This window comes from Cherax quadricarinatus, chromosome 93 (assembly GCF_038502225.1).
Source record: "Cherax quadricarinatus isolate ZL_2023a chromosome 93, ASM3850222v1, whole genome shotgun sequence".
NCBI classification, from domain to species: Eukaryota; Metazoa; Arthropoda; class Malacostraca; order Decapoda; family Parastacidae; genus Cherax; species Cherax quadricarinatus.
The window spans coordinates 9,511,864-9,536,790 of record NC_091384.1 but is presented as its reverse complement, the minus strand read 5'-3'; the positions used below and the strand labels follow the sequence as shown (position 1 = coordinate 9,536,790).

At 40.0% G+C, this 24,927-nt stretch overlaps 1 protein-coding gene across 8 annotated transcripts in view; it reads left to right on the top strand.

Moving 5' to 3' along the window:
• The window catches only part of DIP2 (disco-interacting protein 2), a 613,961-nt gene extending 589,595 nt beyond the window's left edge, over nucleotides 1-24,366 (top strand). For all 8 annotated transcript variants that reach the window (XM_070104686.1, XM_070104684.1, XM_070104685.1 and 5 more), the window contains 5 exons: nucleotides 4,483-4,592; nucleotides 5,647-6,036; nucleotides 14,267-14,467; nucleotides 17,439-17,570; nucleotides 20,691-24,366. In XM_070104686.1, coding sequence (XP_069960787.1) covers nucleotides 4,483-4,592; nucleotides 5,647-6,036; nucleotides 14,267-14,467; nucleotides 17,439-17,570; nucleotides 20,691-21,734 — 1,877 coding nt within the window. In that variant the 3' untranslated portion in view covers nucleotides 21,735-24,366. The remainder of the gene's footprint in view (nucleotides 1-4,482; nucleotides 4,593-5,646; nucleotides 6,037-14,266; nucleotides 14,468-17,438; nucleotides 17,571-20,690) is intronic.
• The last annotated feature ends 561 nt before the right edge of the window (nucleotides 24,367-24,927 follow it).

Sequence of the window (24,927 nt, the reverse complement as noted above, 5' to 3'; positions counted from 1 at the left end):
GATATGAGCAAATTCGCCGATGACACGAAGATAGGTAGGATAATTGATTCAAACGTAGATGTTAGGGAACTTCAGGAGGATTTAGACAAACTCTACTCTTGGTCAGAAAAGTGGCAGATGCAGTTCAATGTAGATAAATGCAAGGTTCTGAAGCTCGGGAGTGTCCATAACCCTAGCACTTATAAGTTAAATAATGTAGAACTTAACCATACAGATTGCGAAAAGGACTTGGGGGTTATGGTAAGCAGCAACCTTAAACCAAGACAGCAATGCCTAAGCGTACGTAATAAGGCAAATAGATTACTGGGATTTATATCAAGAAGTGTAAGCAACAGAAGTCCAGAGGTCATACTGCAGCTTTATACATCATTAGTAAGGCCTCACCTAGATTATGCAGTTCAATTCTGGTCTCCATATTACAGAATGGACATAAATTCGTTAGAAAACATTCAGCGTAGGATGACTAAATTAATACATAGCATTAGAAATCTTCCTTATGAAGAAAGATTGAAGACTCTTAAGTTACATTCACTTGTTAGACGAAGAATGAGGGGAGACCTGATCGAAGTGTATAAGTGGAAGATGGGTATTAATAAAGGGGATATTAACAAGGTCTTGAGAATATCTCTCCAAGAGAGAACCCGCAGTAATGGATTTAAATTAGATAAGTTTAGATTTAGAAAGGACATAGGAAAGTATTGGTTTGGAAATAGGGTAGTAGATGAGTGGGACAGTCTACCTAGTTGGGTTATTGAGGCTAGGACTTTGGGTAGTTTCAAATTTAGGTTGGATAAATACATGAGTGGGATGGGTTGGATTTGAGTGGGACTTGCACATCAGAGCTTATTTCTTGGGTAGCATTGAAAATTGGGTAGGTCAAATGTTTGTTAGTGGGATGAATTGTAAAGGACCTGCCTAGTATGGGCCAACAGGCCTGCTGCAGTGTTCCTCCTTTCTTATGTTCTTATGACTTTCCTAAAGTGGTTCACAACATTGTCAGTGTAATAGTCACCAGCACGGCTTGCAATAGCTGTGAGGGTGATTGTCATCCATAAAGGTTTTCACCTTTGTCCACATTGTACACATTTCTTTAATCTGTGAAGTAGGCAACTTCCTCAATTTCTCTATCTCCTCCTCTGAAGTAGTTTCCTCAGGTCTGGCCTCTTGCTGTTGAAGATGATCTAGCAGCTCATCAGTGGTTAGTTCGTCATTGTCCTCCTCCACCAACTCTTCCACATCCTCCCCACTAACCTCCAACCCCAAGGACTTCCCCAATGCCACAGTGGTTTCCTCAACTGGCATAGGATTCTCAGGGTTAGTCTCAAACCCTTCAAAATCCCTTTTGTCTACACATTTTGGCCACAGTTTCTTCCAAGCAGAGTTCAAGGTCCTCTTAGTCACTCCCTCCCAAGCCTTACCTATAAGGTTTACACAATTGAGAATATTAAAGTGATCCTTCCAAAACTCTTTTAGAGTCAATCGAGTGTCTGTGGTCACTTCAAAGCACCTTTCAAACATAGCTTTTGTGTACAGTTTCTTGAAGTTGGAAATGACCTGCTGGTCCATAGGCTGCAGGAGAGGAGTGGTATTAGGAGGCAAAAACTTGACCTTAATGAAGCCCATGTCCCCAGAAAGTCGCTCTGCCAAGTCTGTAGGATGACCAGGGGCATTGTCTAATACCAGGAGGCACTTAAGGTCTAATTTCTTTTCAATTAGGTAATTTTTCACATTGGGGGCAAATGCATGGTGTAACCAGTCATAGAAAAAGTCCCTAGTGACCCATGCCTTACTGTTTGCCCTCCACAGCACACACAAATTAGCCTGGAAGACATTGGTTTGCCTGAACACTCTGGAAGTTTCAGAGTGATACACCAATAAAGGCTTCACTTTGCAATCACCACTAGCATTGGCACACATCAGAAGAGTAAGCCTGTCTTTCATAGGCTTATGTCCTGGGAGTGCCTTTTCCTCCTGAGTAATGTAGGTCCTGCTTGGCAATTTCTTCCAAAACAGGCCTGTTTTGTCGCAATTAAACACTTGTTCAGGTTTCAATTCTTCACTGTCTGTGTAATCCTTGAATTCCTTCACATATTTTTCAGCTACTTTTTGGTCCGAACTGGCAGCCTCACCATGCCTAATCACACTATGTATGCCACTACGATTCTTAAATCTTTCAAACCAACCTTTCCTGGCCTTAAATTCACTCACATCACCACTAATTGCAGGCATTTTTTCAATTAAATCCTCATGCAACTTCCTAGCCTTTTCACAAATGATCGCTTGAGAGATGCTATCTCCTGCTATCTGTTTTTCATTTATCCACACCAATAACAGTCTCTCAACATCTTCTAACGCTTGCAGTCTCTGTTTCAAAAACAAAGTTGCACCTTTTGCAACAACAGCTTCCTTGATTGCCGTTTTCCTGGCCACTGTAGTAGCGATGGTTGATTGGGGTTTTGTATACAACCTGGCCAGCTCTGACACATACACTCCACTTTCGTACTTCGCAATTATCTCTTTCTTCATTTCAATAGCCATTAGCACCCTTTTTCTCGAAGGGTTGGCGCTAGAAGCTTTCTTGGGGCCTATAGTGACTTATTTTGCAGAAACAAGCACCAAAAACACTGTGATAATATGGAATGTACCGAATGTATGCTTAGATGCGAGCACACTGGCTGGCTTGTAAACACTGGCACGCACGGGGCAGTTCAGGCCACATGTGGACACGTCTCAGACGAATCGCGTGTGGCGGGTTTTTTAACAAGTGGTGAGGCAAAATTTTTGCGTTAAAATGTATCGAATACCGGATTTATCGGATACTGATACCATCGAATTCCGGGGGTCCACTGTACTCTAAACTACTACTACATCATAGGACTTGTATTAACCCTTTCAGGGTCCAAGGCCCAAATCTGGAGTCACGCACCAGTGTCCAAGAATTTAAAAAAAAAAAAAAAATTTTATTTTTTCTTATGAAATCATAGAGAATCTGTTTGTGAAGGTAATAAAACAAAAAGTACGAAATTTGGTGGAAAATTGACGAAATTATGCTCTCGCGAATTTTGATGTGTCAGCGATATTTACGAATCGGCGATTTTGCCGACTTTGACTCCCATTTTAGGCCAATTACATTATTCCAATCAACCAAATTCTTAGCTATTTCACTAGTATTACTTCTATTCTATCGATTGAGCACAAGAAATCGCCAAGTCAACTGTTTCAACTACAAAATAAAGTGATCGGAAATTGTTAATTTGGCCAATTTAACACAAAGTTCAAAATATTCCAATTTCAAAATAGGGTCCAGAATGAACAATATAGGCATTCCTGGCACTAAACTAACATTTCCTCTGTTCATTAGTTATGTTTTGAGGCTTTACAAATAAATTCCATTTTGATTTTTTATTCACATAATGAATTTTTATTCACACCAAAAAATAGAAGATTTACTGTTATGCAATACTGTAATAATTGTATAAATATCATCACCATATTTGTGAATGTATATTAGACCCACCAGCTGACGTGTATTAGACGTGTGAGGTCGTTTGTTTACTCTTGAATATCGGCAAAAATTTAACATTTCCGCTACTTTGAGCTCAGTTTCAAGCCATTTCCAATGCTAAAACCAATCAAAATCATCTCTATTTCTGTAATATGTCTTCCATTCTATCAAATGAGACCAAGAAATCGCAAATACAACTATAAAAAACATACGAAAAAACACTGCAAAGTTGCTGTTTTAATCGAAAAATCATGATTTCATTTTTTTTCTCTCATTCTACACAGTGTGCTGCAGGATCTGTTTTATGTGGTGCACACATACCACATAGATGTATTCTCTCATATCTAGGCCCAAATGTACCACTCACAGTTTATCAGAGTGAGCTGAGCTCATGGCGTAGATCTACGGTTTGGACCCTGAACGTAAAGCCGTAGATCTACGGGACGGACCCTGAAAGGGTTAATGACTATCATTGTGTTTGTTCTGTATTTCTTGCATAATTCTGTATTTCTTGTACACATTGTGTATGCTGTTGAGCCATTAGGTTACAATTTTGAATATCCTCTACTGCTTACAAATACACACGTACACACAAATACTAAAGAATACACACAAATACAGCAGAGTATTGTATTAAAGAACAATTCACAATATACAAGTAACCAGCACTTAGGAAATATTGGGCAATGTTTTTGCATGTTTTGAACCATCAAGTAATATGTTTTGCCCCAGGATGGAGCAAAACCTCGTGTACAATGTTCCTCCTAAGTGCAGGTCAGTTGTACACTGTGCCAGCTGCTGGATTCTGACTTCTATCCAAACTACAGTTGTTTATAGCTTATGTCTCGGACAAATTTTCATTGATATAAATTCACAGAAATTGGCTAATGAATATATTGAAAAAAAAAGTCTGTTGAGATTTTGGAAAAAAAAAGGTTTAAAATCAGTATTTTAATCACATTTTTTTTTTTTGTCAGATGTTGGGCCAGCAAGTGTAATGGTGGGGAACCTGGTGCAGGGCAACAGGCTGGCCAGTGCCCAGGGAAGAGACATGGGACTCATGGATAATGAAGATGGTATGAGAAGGGTAAGTTGTATGAGATGAGGAAGTTGTATATTGTTGTATGAGACAAGGAAGTTCTCTTTTGTATGAGACGAGGAAGTTGTATGTTGTTATATTAGACGAGGAAGTTCTCTGTTGTTATATGAGACGAAGTTCTGTTGTTGTATGAGACGAGGAAGTTTTGTTGTATGAGACAAGGAAGTTCTGTGTTGTATGAGACGAGGAAGTTCTGTGTTGTATGAGACGAGGAAGTTCTGTGTTGTATGAGACGAGGAAGTTCTGTGTTGTATGAGACGAGGAATTTCTGTGTTGTATGAGACGAGGAATTTCTGTGTTGTATGAGACGAGGAAGTTCTGTGTGTGTATGAGACGAGGAAGTTCTGTGTTGTATGAGACGAGGAAGTTCTGTGTTGTATGAGACGAGGAAGTTCTGTGTTGTATGAGACGAGGAAGTTCTGTGTTGGATGAGACGAGGAAGTTCTGTGTTGGATGAGACGAGGAAGTTCTGTGTTGGATGAGACGAGGAAGTTCTGTGTTGGATGAGACGAGGAAGTTCTGTGTTGGATGAGACGAGGAAGTTCTGTGTTGGATGAGACGAGGAAGTTCTGTGTTGGATGAGACGAGGAAGTTCTGTGTTGGATGAGACGAAGTTGTGTGTTGGATGAGACGAGGAAGTTCTGTGTTGGATGAGACGAGGAAGTTCTGTGTTGGATGAGACGAGGAAGTTCTGTGTTGGATGAGACGGGGAAGTTCTGTGTTGGATGAGACGAGGAAGTTCACTACATGTGTCAAGATTTAATGAAATAACCGGGCACAAGCCCAGTGCTCCAGGGTTATTAAAGTGAATGTCTAGCTTTTGATAGGCACCCAGATAAGTCTAGGCCTTTCATTTTGCACTCATTACTTCGTCAGGAGCTGGCATTGTACCAGAAATGAGTAGAAGGTCCAGCATCAATTCTAATGCAGTTGTAAGGATTCATAGCCTCAGAGAATTACATAAAAACAGATTTCTATTCAAATTCCTGTATTTGTCCTTGTTGATGCTGCTGCTTGACTATCACATTGCACCTGGTTTCAGCATCCCCAGTTCATCGCTGACATCCTCAAGTGGCGAGCCACCACCACAGAGAACCATGAAATCCTCACTCTTTTGAACTCTAAGGGCCAAGTTGCCACCTCCCTTACCTGCGCCCAGTTACACAAGAAGGCGGAACGAGTGGGCTGTTTACTGCTGGAAAAAGGTCACATTAACACGGGTGACCATGTGGCACTCATCTACCCTCCTGGGGTGGACCTTATAGCATCGTTCTATGGTTGTTTGTATGTTGGAGCTGTGCCAGTCACTATACGACCTCCTCACCCCCAGAACTTACAGTCTACAGTCAATACGGTCAGAACTGTGGTTGATGTGTCCAAGTCTTCAATTATATTGTCCACGCTCACTGTTATTAAACTCCTAAAGAGTAAGGTAAGTGTGGGAGACCCCCCTCTCTCTCTCTCTCTTTATCTCTATCTCTATCTCTAAATCTCTCTGTCTCTAAATCTCTGTCTCTAAATCACTCTCTCTAAATCTCTCTGTCTCTAAATCTCTCTGTCTCTAAATCTCTCTGTCTCTAAATCTCTCCATCTCTCTAAATCTCTCCATCTCTCTAAATCTCTCCATCTCTCTAAATCTCTCCATCTCTCCATCTCTCTAAATCTCTCTCAATCTCTCTAAATCTCTCTATCTCTCTAAATCTCTCTCAATCTCTCATATATATATATATATATATATATATATATATATATATATATATTATATATATATATATATATATTATATATATATATATGCAAAACAACCACTCTGAAAGAATAGAAAAATTCCAAGCGCTTACGTGACTACTCACATTATCAAGGAACTATGAAAGTAAAGCATCCAAGGAAGCTATATAAGGGGTCTGGCCAGCACCTCACTATCAGATCCCACAAACGGTGCTGGCCAGACCCCTTATATAGCTTCCTTGGATGCTTTACTTTCATAGTTCCTTGATAATGTGAGTAGTCACAAAAGCGCTTGGAATTTTTCTATTCTTTCAGAGTGGTTGTTTTGCATATTCTGAAATCACCTGTTTACTGTGATCTTATTGCATGCATATATATATATATATATATATATATATATATATATATATATATATATATATATATATATATATATATATATATATATATATATATATATATATATATATATATATATATATATTTATTATTATTTTTTATTTATATATTTATTTATTTATTTATTTATTTATTTATTATTATTATTTTTTTATTATCACACTGGCCAATTCCCACCAAGGCAGGGTGGCCCGAAAAAGAAAAACTTTCACCATCATTCACTCCATCACTGTCTTGCCAGAAGGGTGCTTTATGCTACAGTTTTTAAACTGCAACATTAACACCCCTCCTTCAGAGTGAAGGCACTGTACTTCCCATCTCCAGGACTCAAGTCCGGCCTGCCGGTTTCCCTGAATCCCTTCATAAATGTTACTTTGCTCACAGTCCAACAGCACGTCAAGTATTAAAAACCATTTGTCTCCATTCACTCCTATCAAACACGCTCACGCATGCCTGCTGGAAGTCCAAGCCCCTCGCACACAAAACCTCCTTTACCCCCTCCCTCCAACCTTTCCTAGGCCGACCCCTACCCCGCCTTCCTTCCACTACAGACTGATACACTCTTGAAGTTATTCTGTTTCGCTCCATTCTTTCTACATGTCCGAACCACCTCAACAACCCTTCCTCAGCCCTCTGGACAACAGTTTTGGTAATCCCGCCCCTCCTCCTAACTTCCAAACTATGAATTCTCTGCATTATATTCACACCACACATTGCCCTCAGACATGACATCTCCACTGCCTCCAGCCTTCTCCTCGCTGCAACATTCATCACCCATGCTTCACACCCATATAAAAGCATTGGTAAAACTATACTCTCATACATTCCCCTCTTTGCCTCCAAGGACAAAGTTCTTAGTCTCCACAGACTCCTAAGTGCACCACTCACCCTTTTCCCCTCATCAATTCTATGATTCACCTCATTTTCATGGACCCATCCGCTGACACGTCCACTCCCAAATATCTGAATACATTCACCTCCTCCATACTCTCTCCCTCCAATCTGATATCCAATCTTTCATCACCTAATCTTTTTGTTATCCTCATAACCTTACTCTTTCCTGTATTCACTTTTAATTTTCTTCTTTTGCACACCCTACCAAATTCATCCACCAATCTCTGCAACTTCTCTTGAGAAACTCCCAAGAGCACAGTGTCATCAGCAAAGAGCAACTGTGACATCTCCCACTTTATGTGTGATTCTTTATCTTTTAACTCCACGCCTCTTGCCAAGACCCTCGCATTTACTTCTCTTACAACCTCATCTATAAATATATTAAACAACCACGGTGACATCACACATCCTTGTCTAAGGCCTACTTTTACTGGGAAATAATCTCCCTCTTTCCTACATACTCTAACTTGAGCCTCACTATCCTCGTAAAAACTCTTCACTGCTTTCAGTAACCTACCTCCTACACCATACACCTGCAACATCTGCCACATTGCCCCCCTATCCACCCTGTCATATGCCTTTTCCAAATCCATAAATGCCACAAAGACCTCTTTAGCCTTATCTAAATACTGTTCACTTATATGTTTCACTATAAACACCTGGTCCACACACCCCCTACCTTTCCTAAAGCCTCCTTGTTCATCAGCTATCCTATTCTCCGTCTTACTCTTAATTCTTTCAATAATAACTCTACCATACACTTTACCAGGTATACTCAACAGACTTATCCGCCTATAATTTTTACACTCTCTTTTGTCCCCTTTGCCTTTATACAAAGGAACTATGCATGCTCTCTGCCAATCCCTAGGTACCTTACCCTCTTCCATACATTTATTAAATACAGTGGACCCCCGCATAACGATTACCTCCGAATGCGACCAATTATGTAAGTGTATTTATGTAAGTGCGTTTGTACGTGTATGTTTGGGGGTCTGAAATGGACTAATCTACTTCACAATATTCCTTATGGGAATAAATTCGGTCAGTACTGGCACCTGAACATACTTATGGAGTGAAAAAATATCGTTAACCGGGGGTCCACTGTAATTGCACCAACCACTCCAAAACTATATCCCCACCTGCTTTTAACATTTCTATCTTTATCCCATCAATCCCGGCTGCCTTACCCCCTTTCATTTTACCTACTGCCTCACGAACTTCCCCCACACTCACAACTGGCTCTTGCTCACTCCTACAAGATGTTATTCCTCCTTGCCCTATACATGAAATCACAGCTTCCCTATCTTCATCAACATTTAACAATTCCTCAAAATATTCCCTCCATCTTCCCAATACCTCTAACTCTCCATTTAATAACTCTCCTCTCCTATTTTTAACTGACAAATCCATTTGTTCTCTAGGCTTCCTTAACTTGTTAATCTCACTCCAAAACTTTTTCTTATTTTCAACAAAATTTGTTGATAACATCTCACCCACTCTCTCATTTGCTCTCTTTTTACATTGCTTCACCACTCTCTTAACCTCTCTCTTTTTCTCCATATACTCTTCCCTCCTTGCATCACTTCTACTTTGTAAAAACTTCTCATATGCTAACTTTTTCTCCCTTACTACTCTCTTTACATCATCATTCCACCAATCGCTCCTCTTCCCTCCCACACCCACTTTCCTGTAACCACAAACTTCTGCTGAACACTAACACTACATTTTTAAACCTACCCCATACCTCTTCGACCCCATTGCCTATGCTCTCATTAGCCCATCTATCCTCCAATAGCTGTTTATATCTTACCCTAACTGCCTCCTCTTTTAGTTTATAAACCTTCACCTCTCTCTTCCCTGATGCTTCTATTCTTCTTGTATCCCATCTACCTTTTACTCTCAATGTAGCTACAACTAGAAAGTGATCTGATATATCTGTGGCCCCTCTATAAACATGTACATCCTGAAGTCTACTCAACAGTCTTTTATCTACCAATACATAATCCAACAAACTACTGTCATTTCGCCCTACATCATATCTTGTATACTTATTTATCCTCTTTTTCTTAAAATATGTATTACCTATAACTAAACCCCTTTCTATACAAAGTTCAATCAAAGGGCTCCCATTATCATTTACACCTGGCACCCCAAACTTACCTACCACACCCTCTCTAAAAGTTTCTCCTACTTTAGCATTCAGGTCCCCTACCACAATTACTCTCTCAAATATAAATATATATATATATATATATATATATATATATATATATATATATATATATATATATATATATATATATATATATATATATATATATATATACATACATGTATATATATATATATATATATATATATATATATATATATATATATATATATATATATATATATATATATATATATATATATATATATATATATATATATATATATATATATATATATATATTATTATTATTATTAATTTTTTTTTTTCAACAAGTCGGTCGTCTCCCACCGAGGCAGGGTGACCCAAAAAAGAAAGAAAATCCCCAAAAAGAAAATACTTTCATCATCATTCAACACTCACTACACTCACACATTATCACTGTTTTTGCAGAGGTGCTCAGAATACAACAGTTTAGAAGCATACACATATAAAGATACACAACATATCCCTCCAAACTGCCAATATCCCAAACCCCTCCTTTAAAGTGCAGGCATTGTACTTCCCATTTCCAGGACTCAAGTCCAACTATATGAAAATATGTATATATACAGTGGACCCCCAGATAACGATCAGCTCCCAACTCGACCAATTATGTAAGTTTATTTTTGTAAGTGCTTTTGTAGGTGTATTTTTAGGGGTCTGAAAAGGACTAATCTAATTCACAATATTTCTTATGGGAACAAGTTCGGTCTATAACGGCACCCAAACAGACTTGTGGATTGAAATAATATCGTTATGCGGGGGTCCACTGTATATATCTCTATCTCTCTCTCTCTATCTCTCTCTCTATCTCTCTCTATCTTTCTCTCTTTCTCTCTATCTCTTTTTTTTTTTTTTTTTTTACACAGGGTTTGACAAGGTTAAGGATCCCTAGCTTTATTGACAAGCTATTTACAGGTTAAGGATTCCTAACTTTATTGGCAAGCTAAGAGCTGTTACCTACATCAGCTCATTTGAAAGCATTTTTATTGTTATGAGACATACAAGTAGGGAACAGGATGAAGTTGGAGCCATCTGTGGGCCAGCATTTTCATGTGATCAACCGACTTTATCTCGTTGACATCATTATGCTGTACGAATGTGTTCCATACTCGAGTCATCCTGGTTGTATATGATCTCAGATGGAGTGATGTTCTAGAGAAGGGTACAGCCAGAGTGAAGTTGCTGCTTTCTGCCCGTCTTGTGGCATAAAAGCTTGTTTCACGCTGTCCTCGAAGTGGATCCAAGTGTGGTACTTTGACAATATTGGCCTTGTACATAACAGTAAGGCCACCCACATCCCTCCTATATTGAAGGCTCTGCTGAAATGACAGATCTATCCAGGATGGGTCCAGGCGAGAGATGAGACGTCTTGCTCTGTTCTCTACTCTGTCAAGCAGTCGCAGATGAGAGGGGGGGGGGCAGGCAAACCAAGAAAGTGGAGCATTCTCAGGGTGTGAGCATACTTGTGCCTCGTACAGAATCTTGCAACCCCTACTGTCAAGCAGATGCGAGATACGGCGAAGTGCTGTAAACTTCCTGGCTGCCTTGTTTGCAAGATTTACAACATGGTTCTTCATGGTTAGTTTGGAGTCAAATTTCACCCTAAGGATATCAACTTCTTCTCCAGGTACCAACACCCTCCCATTCATCCTTACTACTGCACCAGCATTACCATCATGGTGCCTAGAGACTATCATCATTTGCGTTTTCTCAGGTGCAAATGTTACTTGCCATCTATTTTCCCAAGCTGATATAGCTCTTAGCTGGTGATTGATGTAGCTTAGAGCAGCTGGCATTTCTTCTCTTGGATAAGTGAATGTCAGTGTACAGTCGTCTGCATATGCATGAGATTCTGGGATGAGATGAAGGTCATTGAAGTAGGCATTCCATAACAATGGTCCCAGTACGCTTCCTTATGGAACACTTGCCCCAATAGGATGTCTTGCTGATTCCGTTCCATTGAGAACTACACTTAGAGATCTACCATGAAGGTAATCACTGAGGAGACATAACGTAGAGCCTGCAATTCCCAGTGCTTGAAGTTTTGCTAAGAGGCCCTGGTGCCACACCCGGTCAAAAGAGCCAGCAATGTCCAGTGCTACCACACAGCTGACTTTGGATTCATCCAGTGACTGGTGCCACTTAGTGGAGAGGTTTAACAACAGATCAGCAGCAGAGTAACCTTTCCTGAAGCCATATTGATGATCACAAAGTAGTGAGTGGTAGTCAAAAAACTCTGCCATTTGTCTTGAGATTATTGTCTCAAGGATCTTACCAGTGATTTACAGGAGTGACACTGGTCTGTAGTTGCTGATTTTTGCTCTGCTCTTCTTTTTGTGAACAGGGACTACATTTCCCTTTTTTCATAGAGAGAGCCATTTACACTGTACTAGGCAGTGCTGAAAGATGCGAGTTAGAGGTGCTGCTAGCTGGTCTGCACATCTCAGCAATCTTGGGCTCAACTTGTCTGGGCCCACAGCCTTTTCTTGGTCAAGCGATTTAAGAAGGAAATGCATCTCCTCCTGCCTTATTGTCACCACTGACAGTTTTGACACAGTTCTTGCAGCTAGCCAAGGAGGGCCCCTAGCTGGATCAGGAACTTGCATTTTGGTAGCAAAGTGGTCCGCCTTCTCTTGACTACTAGTAGAGGTGGTCCCATCCTGTCGATTTAGAGGTGGAATGAGTTCATCAGGCAGATAACCTTGTCTGTCCTTGACCAGGGACCACCAGGTTTTGGAGCCTACCCTACCTGATGCTAGCTTTCTTTTAGTGTCCACCTCCCATTTAGCAATGGCCCACTTTTGAACGTCACCCATATGCCTACAGGCTTGCCTGTGCAAGTTCCTGTTATAGGTGGTAGGATGTCTCTTATACCTTTGCCATGCTTTGTACTTAGCAGTAGCAGCCTCTCTACAACGGAAGCCAAACCAAGGCTGATCTGTAGGCTTTGTCACATATTGCCAGTGAGGAATGTGTTCTTGTTGTAGATTAAGGATGTGTCCAGTGAAGGCTTTCACTTGGTTGTCAACATCCCCTTGGAGAAGAGCATTCCAATCGGTGGTGGCGAGCTCAGAGCAAAGGGCTGGCCAATTACCTCTTTCCCATAGCCAGGTTGTGTGTGTGGACTCCTCACCTCGTTCTGTTGGGATCTTAAGTGTCGTAAAAACAGCCTTGTGGTCAGACGATCCAACGTAGCTGAGAGGTTGACAAGTGACTATGCCTTCTGCCAGATCACTCACTACTGGGTCAAGGGAGGAGCCAGAGATGTGAGTAGGGAAATCAACAAAGTTTCTCATGTCAAATACTGCAAGAAGGTCATCAAAGTCCCTCTGTATAAGGTGTTGGTTGAGGTCACCAACAATTATGATATGTTGACAGTTGTGTTGTAGTAGAAGGGAGTCAATATTTTCCATTAGGAAGTTGATGGGGTCTGCATGTTGCCACTGAGGTCTGTACATTGCACATTCTAGTACAGAGGCACTAGTGTTTATACAGAGCTTGAAGAACATCATTTCAAGATGTGTAGGGATGGCAACATCAATGTGCTGGGCATGAACACTTTTAGAGAAGCACACAGCAACACCTCCTCCTTTCCCTTGCCTGTCTCTTCTCATCCATGAGGTGTAGCCAGCAATTCTTGCAAAATTTTCTGGAGTCCTGTCATCCAAAAATGTTTCAACAACAGCTATCATGTTGGGATGTCGAGTGTTCACAAAACTATGTGTGAGCTCTCCAACATTAGTAATGAAACCTGTAATGTTGGTCGACAGGATGCTGATAGACTGGCTCCTCATGATGTCTGTCTCTCTCTCTGTCTCTCTCTGTCTCTCTCTCTCTCTCTGTCTCTCTCTCTGTCTGTCTCTCTGTCTCTCTCTCTGTCTGTCTCTCTGTCTCTCTCTCCCCCCCCCTTCCCCCACAATCACTATACTGTATATACAGTCAGCTCTTATAAAGTTCCTCTATATGTAATCAGTTTTTATGAAGTTCGTCTATATACAGTTAGATTTAATAAAACTCGATTCCTAGCAATTTTATGTAAACTCAGTGGATAAAGTTCTCCAAAAATTGAACATCAGGTTGAAAGATCTTCACAGTTCCGGTTCTTCAGTTTTTGATGAACGTTCTCAATAAAATAAATTCCATATAAAGGAGCCTTGTATGTTTTTTTTTTTGTGTGTAAATTTGTCATGTAGAAAAATTTCAGATCTGTAGATAATAATAATAATAATAATAATAATAATAATAATAATAATAATAATAATTAATACAAACAATAATTAATAATAATAATTAATAATAAAATTAATAATTTATATACTTTTTTGTAAAATTACATATTTTTGGTAAAATTAAACATTTTTGTAAAATTATATATATTTTGTTGTAAAATTTTATATATATATATATTTTTTAAATTACATGTATACATTTTGGCATCTTACAGGAAGAGAAATTTGACAGTGGAAAAAAGTGGCCACCGATCTTGGATACGGATGACCTGCCAAAGAAACGCCTGCCCTCTATCTACAAGGCGCCTACGCCGGAGATGATTGCCTATTTGGACTTCAGCGTGTCGACGACAGGCATGCTGGCGGGCATTAAGCTGTCACACGGGGCAGCGACCTCTCTGTGTCTTAGCATGAAGGTGTGTTTGTGTATGTGTGGACAGTAGTCATGCAGGGAGGTACTATCCTGTCATGTGAAACACCAGGTAGTAGGTTAGTGGATGGTAGTCATCCAGGGAGGTACTATCCTGTCATGTGAAACACCAGGTAGTAGGTTAGTGGATGGTAGTCATCCAGGGAGGTACTATCCTGTCATGTGAAACACCAGGTAGTAGGTTAGTGGATGGTAGTCATCCAGGGAGGTACTATCCTGTCATGTGAAACACCAGGTAGTAGGTTAGTGGATGGTAGTCATCCAGGGAGGTACTATCCTGTCATGTGAAACACCAGGTAGTAGGTTAGTGGATGGTAGTCATCCAGGGAGGTACTATCCTGTCATGTGAAACACCAGGTAGTAGGTTAGTGGATGGTAGTCATCCAGGGAGGTACTATCCTGTCATGTGAAACACCAGGTAGTAGGTTAGTGGATGGTAGTCATCCAGGGAGGTACTATCCTGTCATGTGAAACACCAGGTAGTAGGTTAGTGGATGGTAGTCATCCAGGGAGGTACTATCCTGTCATGTGAAACACCAGGTAGTAGGTTAGTGGATGGTAGTCATCCAGGGAGGTACTATCCTGTCATGTGAAACACCAGGTAGTAGGTTAGTGGATGGTAGTCATCCAGGGAGGTACTATCCTGTCATGTGAAACACCAGGTAGTAGGTTAGTGGATGGTAGTCATCCAGGGAGGTACTATCCTGTCATGTGAAACACCAGGTAGTAGGTTAGTGGATGGTAGTCATCCAGGGAGGTACTATCCTGTCATGTGAAACACCAGGTAGTAGGTTAGTGGATGGTAGTCATCCAGGGAGGTACTATCCTGTCATGTGAAACACCAGGTAGTAGGTTAGTGGATGGTAGTCATCCAGGGAGGTACTATCCTGTCATGTGAAACACCAGGTAGTAGGTTAGTGGATGGTAGTCATCCAGGGAGGTACTATCCTGTCATGTGAAACACCAGGTAGTAGGTTAGTGGATGGTAGTCATCCAGGGAGGTACTATCCTGTCATGTGAAACACCAGGTAGTAGGTTAGTGGATGGTAGTCATCCAGGGAGGTACTATCCTGTCATGTGAAACACCAGGTAGTAGGTTAGTGGATGGTAGTCATCCAGGGAGGTACTATCCTGTCATGTGAAACACCAGGTAGTAGGTTAGTGGATGGTAGTCATCCAGGGAGGTACTATCCTGTCATGTGAAACACCAGGTAGTAGGTTAGTGGATGGTAGTCATCCAGGGAGGTACTATCCTGTCATGTGAAACACCAGGTAGTAGGTTAGTGGATGGTAGTCATCCAGGGAGGTACTATCCTGTCATCTGAAACACCAGGTAGTAGGTTAGTGGATGGTAGTCATCCAGGGAGGTACTATCCTGTCATGTGAAACACCAGGTAGTAGGTTAGTGGATGGTAGTCATCCAGGGAGGTACTATCCTGTCATGTGAAACACCAGGTAGTAGGTTAGTGGATGGTAGTCATCCAGGGAGGTACTATCCTGTCATGTGAAACACCAGGTAGTAGGTTAGTGGATGGTAGTCATCCAGGGAGGTACTATCCTGTCATGTGAAACACCAGGTAGTAGGTTAGTGGACAACATAGTTCAGATGTACCATTGAAATGTAACATCCTCACTCATCCTTCAGAGTACAGGTACTGTACTTCTCACCTCCAGAACTGTAACATCCTCACTCATCCTTCAGAGTACAGACACTGTACTTCTCACCTCCAGAACTGTAACATCCTCACTCATCCTTCAGAGTACAGGTACTGTACTTCTCACCTCCAGAACTGTAACATACTCACTCATCCTTCATAGTACAGGTACTGTACTTCCCACTTCCAGAACTGTAACATCCTCACTCATCCTTCAGAGTACAGGTACTGTACTTCTCACCTCCAGAACTGTAACATCCTCACTCATCCTTCAGAGTACAGACACTGTACTTCTCACCTCCAGAACTGTAACATCCTCACTCATCCTTCAGAGTACAGGTACTGTACTTCTCACCTCCAGAACTGTAACATACTCACTCATCCTTCATAGTACAGGTACTGTACTTCCCACTTCCAGAACTGTAACATCCTCACTCATCCTTCAGAGTACAGGTACTGTACTTCTCACCTCCAGAACTGTAACATCCTCACTCATCCTTCATAGTACAGGTACTGTACTTCCCACTTCCAGAACTGTAACATCCTCACTCATCCTTTAGAGTACAGGTACTGTACTTCTCACCTCCAGAACTGTAACATCCTCACTCATCCTTCAGAGTACAGGCACTGTACTTCCCACTTCCAGAACTGTAACATCCTCACTCATCCTTCAGAGTACATGCACTGTACTTTCCACTTCCAGAACTGTAACATCCTCACTCATCCTTCAGAGTACATGCACTGTACTTTCCACTTCCAAAACTGTAATATCCTCACTCATCCTTCAGAGTACAAGGTACTGTACTTCTCACCTCCAGAACTGTAACATCCTCACTCATCCTTCAGAGTACATGCACTGTACTTTCCACTTCCAAAACTGTAATATCCTCACTCATCCTTCAGAGTACAAGGTACTGTACTTCTCACCTCCAGAACTGTAATATCCTCACTCATCCTTCAGAGTACAGATACTGTACTTCCCACCTCTAGGACTGAAGTTCAGTTAACCAGTTTCCCTGAATCCCTTCATAGATGTAACCTTGCTTACACTCCAACAGCACCACAAACCACTTGCTTCCACTCTGATCCGACACACGCACACTAACCCCCTGGCACTCCAACCCTCCTTCACTCCTCACTAGGACAACCCAAACTCCCTCCTTTCCTCCCACGCCATATTTGCCCAGATGCCCTCCTATTCTTCTCCATTATCTTTAAATATCCAGATGCCCTCCTAGCGCTCCTATTCTACTCAATCATCTTTAAATACCTAGAACAAGTATTAATCGTGTCTTCCTCCAGGTTGCGTGTGAACTGTACCCGTCTCGGGTAGTGGCACTGTGCCTCGACCCATACTGTGGTCTAGGACTGGCACTCTGGGTACTCTCCTCGGTATATTCTGGCCACCAGTCCATTCTTATACCTCCAGGCGAGGTAAATATATACTGTATCACTCTCTTGTTTGTCTCTCGGTACTTACTATTACAGTAATATAGGGGTTATCATTATTGTTATTATAAATGTCATTTTTATTATTATTAGTCATTATTATAGTTGTTATTGTCATTTTTATTATTATTATTACTAATAAACATTCTTCTTCTTTCAACATACCAGCCGTATCCCACCGAGGTGGGGTGGCCCAAAAGAAAAAACTGAAGTTTCTCCTTTTAAATTTAGTAATATATACAGGAGAAGGGGTTACTAGCCCCTTGCTCCCGGCATTTTAGTCGCCTCTTACGACACGCATGGCTTACAGAGGAAGAATTCTGTTCCACTTCCCCATGGAGAACTAATAAACATATTTTTTTATATTAAAAAGTATTATTATTTTATTTTACTTATATTTTTATCATTATTATTATTCATTTGGATGCACTAAACTCACAAGGGTGATATAATGCCTGGTAAATACAAGATAATCAGGGTTGATCCAAGGAAGACATTAGCTCCTGTTTCTTGGATCAAGATCCCTTCACTGTCGAGGCATTTAGTAGGCAGGATGTGTGAAAATGCAGAATTGACTGAGTGATGGTTAATGTGTTTCTTCTTTTTTAGGGTCATCTTACCTCAGCAGGAGACGACCAGTGTTAAAAATATAAATAAATTAATACAGTTGAGAATCCTTTATCGGAAGTGCTCAGGACTGGAAATGTATTGAATTTCAGTTTTTTTTAATATTTGTGCATTTTCGTGTATAAAATGAGACAGCTGAGGGATGGGAGCCAAGTCTAAATACGGTACTGCACCATAAAAAATACAATAACACCATGATGGCATCAAATTAGTCTAGAATTTTTTCCCAGTGTCTTGGAGGCCTAAGGTTATGTAACTCAGGAGCATCAACCTAAGCCTAGAGAAGTGTTTCAATATTAGACAATAATCTAAGCTCCTGTTTATGACCCAGTAATGAATCGTGTAAACTATTTTGTGTAAAATTTGAATAAATCACAAAAAGTAATCATAAGTCATCATAAAAATTTGTTGGCGCTTGGCAGTGGTAGACTAAGGTAAACCAGGCAATGGAGTGGGATGGTATACAGGTAGTATCAGTAAGCTAATTCACCTGTTTACCATCAAGCCTCCCGCTATTGATATTTTTACTCATCTAAAACAATCCTGGTATTAAAGGAACAATATAATATACATGTATATAAAAAAAAAATATAATTGTGGTATGTTAAAAGGGATTCAGATAATGATACTTACCAGTATATGGCAATAATACACACAAGCTGCCATCTACATACCATAATTTTGTTTTGGTCATGTTGCAGTGCAACAAACTGGCCGTATCCCACCGAGGCGGGGTGGTCCTAAAGGAAAAACGAAAGTTTCTCCTTTACATTTAGTAATATATACAGGAGAAGAGGTTACTAGCCCCTTGCTCCCAGCATTTTAGTCGCCTCTTACAACACGCATAGCTTATGGAGGAAGAATTCTGTTCCACTTCCCCATGGAGATAAGAGGAAATAAACAAGAATAAGAACTAGAAAGAAAATAGAAGAAAACCCAGAGGGGTGTGTATATATGTGCTTGTACATGTATGTGTAGTATGACCTAAGTGTAAGTAGAAGTAGCAAGACGTACCTGAAATCTTGCATGTGTATGAGACAGAAAAAAGGACACCAGCAATCCTACCATCACGTAAAACAATTACAGGCTTTCGTTTCACACTCATTTGGCAGGGCGGTAGTACCTCCCTGGGTGGTTGCTGTCTACCAACCTTCTACCTCCAAATATACTCTTATTAAATAATAATATCAATAAACTTAAAAACATAAACATGAAATATTTTTAAAACACGTGAAAAAAAATTGGAAATCAGTGTGCAGTTGTAGCCGTAGCTGCATCCACTTGCACACATCCAGACAGTGACTCAGTGAGTAGAGAGAGAGAACACGACCAATCAGGTCCAAATCACGTATTGAATGTGACTCACGCAAGTGATTGTGTCCTGCAAATTTTCAACAGCCATTTAATTGACCAACATTGAAAGACACAAAAATACTGCCAAGCACAAGAAAACTGAAGAACAGTTCGGTATACACAATGACAAACAATGTTTGTTTCAGTTTGAAAAACTACGCAGTGATGTAAGAAGAACAGAGGGAAATGTATCTTAGTTCATTACTGAACATTGTTCATTTATGAGTAGTTGACCATTTAAGTTGACTTGGCAAAGAACATTTTGCTGACAGTTCTGGATGTATGAACCTTTTAAACTCAGGATTGTGATTCAGCAGATCTAGAATAATCACTTATATACTGTAGAAAGTTGAAAGTGAACATAGAAAACAGTAAGGTGATGAGGGTATCAAGTGATTTAGATAAAGAAAAATTGGATATCAAATTGGGGAGAAGGAATATGGAAGAAGTGAATGTTTTCAGATACTTGGGAATTGATGAGGGAAAAAAGGTGAGTGGTGCGTTGAGGTATATGTGGAGTCAAAAAACGTTATCTATGGAGGCAAAGAAGGGAATGTATGAAAGTGTAGTGATACCAACACTGTAGGTGACTGTTGCAACACCACACTGCTCAGTCACACACTTCACACTTCAAGTTTTTCCTACAACTTAACTTTGTCATGTTGATAACCATAAGTGCTCCTCTTTTTCTTTTCAATATTACTTTTAGACCTTTTTAACATTTTCAATAATATCTTCACACTACAGAGCACAAAACATATGGTAATCAGTGAGTAATTGCTGATGACAAACTGGCGCTGGTACAATTGTGAAGCTCATCAGTCTGGGCTCAACAGACGGAGAATTGAGCCTCCGCTACATCTTGCACTGAGTGTTCCATTTGTGGCGCTTCATGTCAACACTCAGAAATCTCTCAGATTTTGGACGTTTTCATTTTCTGGAATTTCAGATAAAGGATTCCTGACTGCAGTAATAGTAGTAGTAGTAACAACAACAATAATAATAATAATAAATTTTTTAGCAAGTTATTTTAATAGGTTAAATAATTTTTGGTTTATTGTTGTGTAGGTTTTAAATTAAATAAAATTACTCTATTGTTTGTTAGAATTGTTTTGTTTGTTTTAGGTTGAGTTGAATCCTTCGTTATGGTTGTCCGCTGTGTCTCAGTACAAGGTACGAGATACGTTCTGTTCATATGGAGTGATGGAACTATGTACGAAGGGTCTTGGGTCCTCCATTGCCTTACTGAAGCAGCGTGGCGTCAACCTAGCATGTGTCAGAACGTGTGTCGTCGTGGCAGAGGAACGACCTAGGGTGCAGCTGACTAATTCCTTCTCGAAGTTGTTCAGCGGTCTGGGTTTATCTCCCCGAGCTGTGTCGACGAGTTTTGGCTGCCGTGTGAACGTGACGATCTGCCTGCAAGGGGCATCCTCGCCAGACCCAACGACTGTGTACGTTGATCTCAGGTCCCTACGACACGACAGGGTGACGCTGGTTGAGAGAGGGGCTCCCCACTCTCTGTGTATCATGGAGTCAGGGAAATTACTACCAGGAGTGAAGGTGGTCATTGCTAATCCTGACACTAAAGGACAGTGCTCCGATTCTCACCTTGGTGAGATATGGGTCCAGTGTAATCACAATGCCAGTGGCTACTTTACAGTGTATGGTGATGACGGCACTGCTAATGACCACTTCAATGCTCAGCTTGTGACGGGGAACACCGGAGAGACGTACGCTCGCACCGGCTACCTTGGATTTCTCCGCCGCACTGAGTCGGTCCAGGCTGACGGGGAGCTCCACGATGCAGTGTTTGTTGTCGGCGCACTAGACGAGACTGTTATCCTGCGGGGAATGCGTTATCATCCCATTGATATTGAGATGACGGTGATGCGATGCCACAAAAAAATATCGGAATGTGCAGTGTTCAACTGGACCAACTTGTTAGTGGTGGTAGTGGAGCTGGACGGGGCTGAGTATGAAGCTCTCGACCTCGTGCCACTCATCACCTCGTCCGTCCTGGAGGAACATCAGATCATTGTCGGTGTTATCGTAGTAGTCGACCCCGGCGTGGTGCCCATCAACTCTCGCGGGGAGAAGCAACGCATGCACCTTCGGGATGGTTTTCTGGCTGACCAGCTCGACCCTATATACGTTGCTTATAACATGTAAATAATGTAAAAATCCACACCAAGCTGGAAAAGACATCCTAAATTTTTTTCTAAGAAATTCAGTTCTATGTTTTTGATACACTTCGCGAAAGTCAATCTCTGATGAAATCAGAGATTCTCATGTATATGAAAATAGTGTGATCGATACTATACAAAAAACACAAGTGCTTATCCCACAAAGTTTATCCTTAAGGATGAAAAAAATGTGATTTCAATGTGGATTTTCAACCTTATAATATAGGTATTTGAATTAATCCACAATTTTAATGCCACACAGTGAAAAAAATTCATTTTTACATTTTATATTCCTTGTCCGATGGATGATAGAACTCTGGGTATCTTTCAATACAATATATTTTCAGTTTTTACAAGTGCCATGAGCAGCCTTTTACGATTGCATTTGTAGCGCGATGCGTCAAGTGAATTCAGTCATGAACTTCAGTAGATAGATCTTGATAGCTTGTGATAGATTTTTTTGTGAGTTCTTAGAAAATTGAATAGACATAATGCTACATAGGTTTAATTGGCATTTAAGATGAATGAATGTATTTCAGTGAGCTCTGGTAATATATTACCACTTTACACAGCCATACACTGTATATAGTTCTATCTTTGTTGAGACTCAGGCTATTGTATATAATGTACATCATATGTTCCCACTTATATACTTTTATAAGTGACGTTTTCAGCGGTACAGTAAACTCTCTTATAAACCTTCTCTCCGTAGCTTTTCATAAATAAGGCTGAAAAAATACACTGAAAATTGAGCAGCACTTTGAAAAATCTTTATAATACGGTGTTCAGTTTTTAGCGCATTTTTTGGGTCCCATTCACAAAAGAAAAATAATCGCACTAGAGGGGCTTAGCAAGAGAGCTGACTGTATATAGAAATAGTATATTGGTTTTACAGGTTGGCACTCCTAGGAAACTTGTGCTGAAAATGACACTCATGGATCACCAAGCTCTGTACATTTGTATAGCAATAGGAACGTTCATTCGTTTAACATCTCGACTGCCAAGCGAACGGCCGCTTTGATTCTGGCAAAGCTGCCAGTGTCGCCCGGTACGTCCATAGCCCAGCAGGAATGAATACAGGGAGTTCTCTCTTATAAAGCTCTTCTGTATACTGCAACTTTGTGCAGATGTGACTGGAAAGTTCACTTAAGTTTTTTTTATGAAGTTCTATACAGCCATGTCTAGATTAGTACATGTTCAAATAATGTGAATTTTTATTTAGTGCAAAATTAAATGCTGCTAGTTTCCCTTCCCCTCAGCTCTTCAAATAGTGCACAAAAATTACATACAGTTCGATTAGTGCAAATTCCCACAGTACGCTCACTCACAGGAGCCCTCATTCACACTGATCAAGGCCTGGTTGTACATTGCGATTTTTTGGGAACGTGGCTGAAAAAAAAAGTACACCAAAAATTGAATAACACACGGAAAAGCCTTCAGTAGTATCTATGTAATTGTTGATGGACTCTTAGTCGCATTTCCAAAAAAAGAAATCGTGCTATATAGAGGAGCTTTATAAGAGAGGTGACTGTATATACAGGAGCTTATAAGAGAACTGACTGTATTTCCCACTCTTACAGTAAGGTGTCTGGTCACAAAACGTATTTGTAATAAAAGATACCATTTTGTTTCCAAAATCACGTTTGGTATATTTTAAATGTTTCGAACTTAAAATAAGTTGTAGAAATTTTTGTGTATATTGAAATGGCTATACCTTATATGCTTGATGGGAACGTTTGGTGAGGAAGATAATGTAGATTTGCTGTAAGAGTGAGTGAGTGAGGAAGAGCAAGAGAGAGTGCAAGAAACAGTGAGAGAGAGGCAGAGCAAGAGAGAGAGAGGAAGAGCTCCCTGAGACGCTGTTACTTTTTCTACAGATTTTATTTAGAGTTTGTGTGAAATGGAAATTTTTTTAATACAATTTTTATTTTTAATTTTAAAAATCTCAACCATGGCTCTTAATTTTTATTTATACTGTGAAAAATTGTTTGCTGTCAAAATATATATATGACAGTTTTTGTGTTATTTTTATTGTTGTCTCATTGTTAATTTTGTTTTTTGTATATAGTGAGCTCTGTTATAAAGCTCATATATATATATATAGTGAAATTTGTACATGATTGCAAAGGTACATTGAAAATTGAGCACTGTGTACAAAGTGTTCATTGTACATGCTCAGTTTTGACAGCCTTTTCTATTGTTTGTACAAAAACTCCCTATATGAAAGGGCTTTATGAGAGAGCTGACTGCATATAGAGGAGCTTTATCAAAGATCTTACTGACTGTATTGAAAAAAAAAGTTGAAATTTGTCTTGGCTTAAATTTACTATATTTTTTTTTAATTGGCCATGTGTAAGAGATGCCCATTATACATTATTGGCATGTATAAATCCCATTATACATTATTGGCATGTATAAATCCCCTCGTATAGTCAGGAATTGTCGTGTTTTCGAATGTTTGTGAGGTTTTCGTCGGAAAGTGTAAAGTAGGAGCAAGTATTTTATCTTCTATTTGGAATATTTATATAAAATGATCTCTATACTTTTCCACGTATGATAATGGTATGGAATCGCATACATAGCTGTTTTTTTTATTAATTAAACCTAAGTCACTTTGATTTTGAATTTTGAATTCGTTGTCTGTACAGTTTAGATGAACACTATCCTTTGTAGTCTTGACATTGGTGATGATTTATCAGGAAAATTTGTATAGATGCGATGAAAATGATTTAATCAAAACAAAAATTTCGTGTCTGGTTGAGGGATACCCCAGGCTAACTTTCCAAGAGCTAGCCAGGAACTCTATTATGCTCAGCCCCAAAGTTGTTGGGTAATATTTTTCCTGCTGCTGCTTTCGGAAATTTATTTTTGAGGGTTTTCCAGTGCAGCTGTAATTATTATTGATTTTGTATACTGTCTCTAACACACAGTACAAGCAATAAATGTCAAAAAAAATGTGTGTGTTTTTAATGTAAAGGGAATGAGACCCAAAATGCTGAGAGGTGTATGTCTCTCAGTGTATACAGTGGAATCTTGCTACTAGAACAGCTCCGTACTTGAACAACTCGCTATTCGAACACTTTGTCCAGTAAATGGATCACTTTGTAGTCGACCGTTTGTTCGGCACTCGACCAAACAAACATGACCTGCCAAAACTTCACTGTAAATTATTTTGTTTC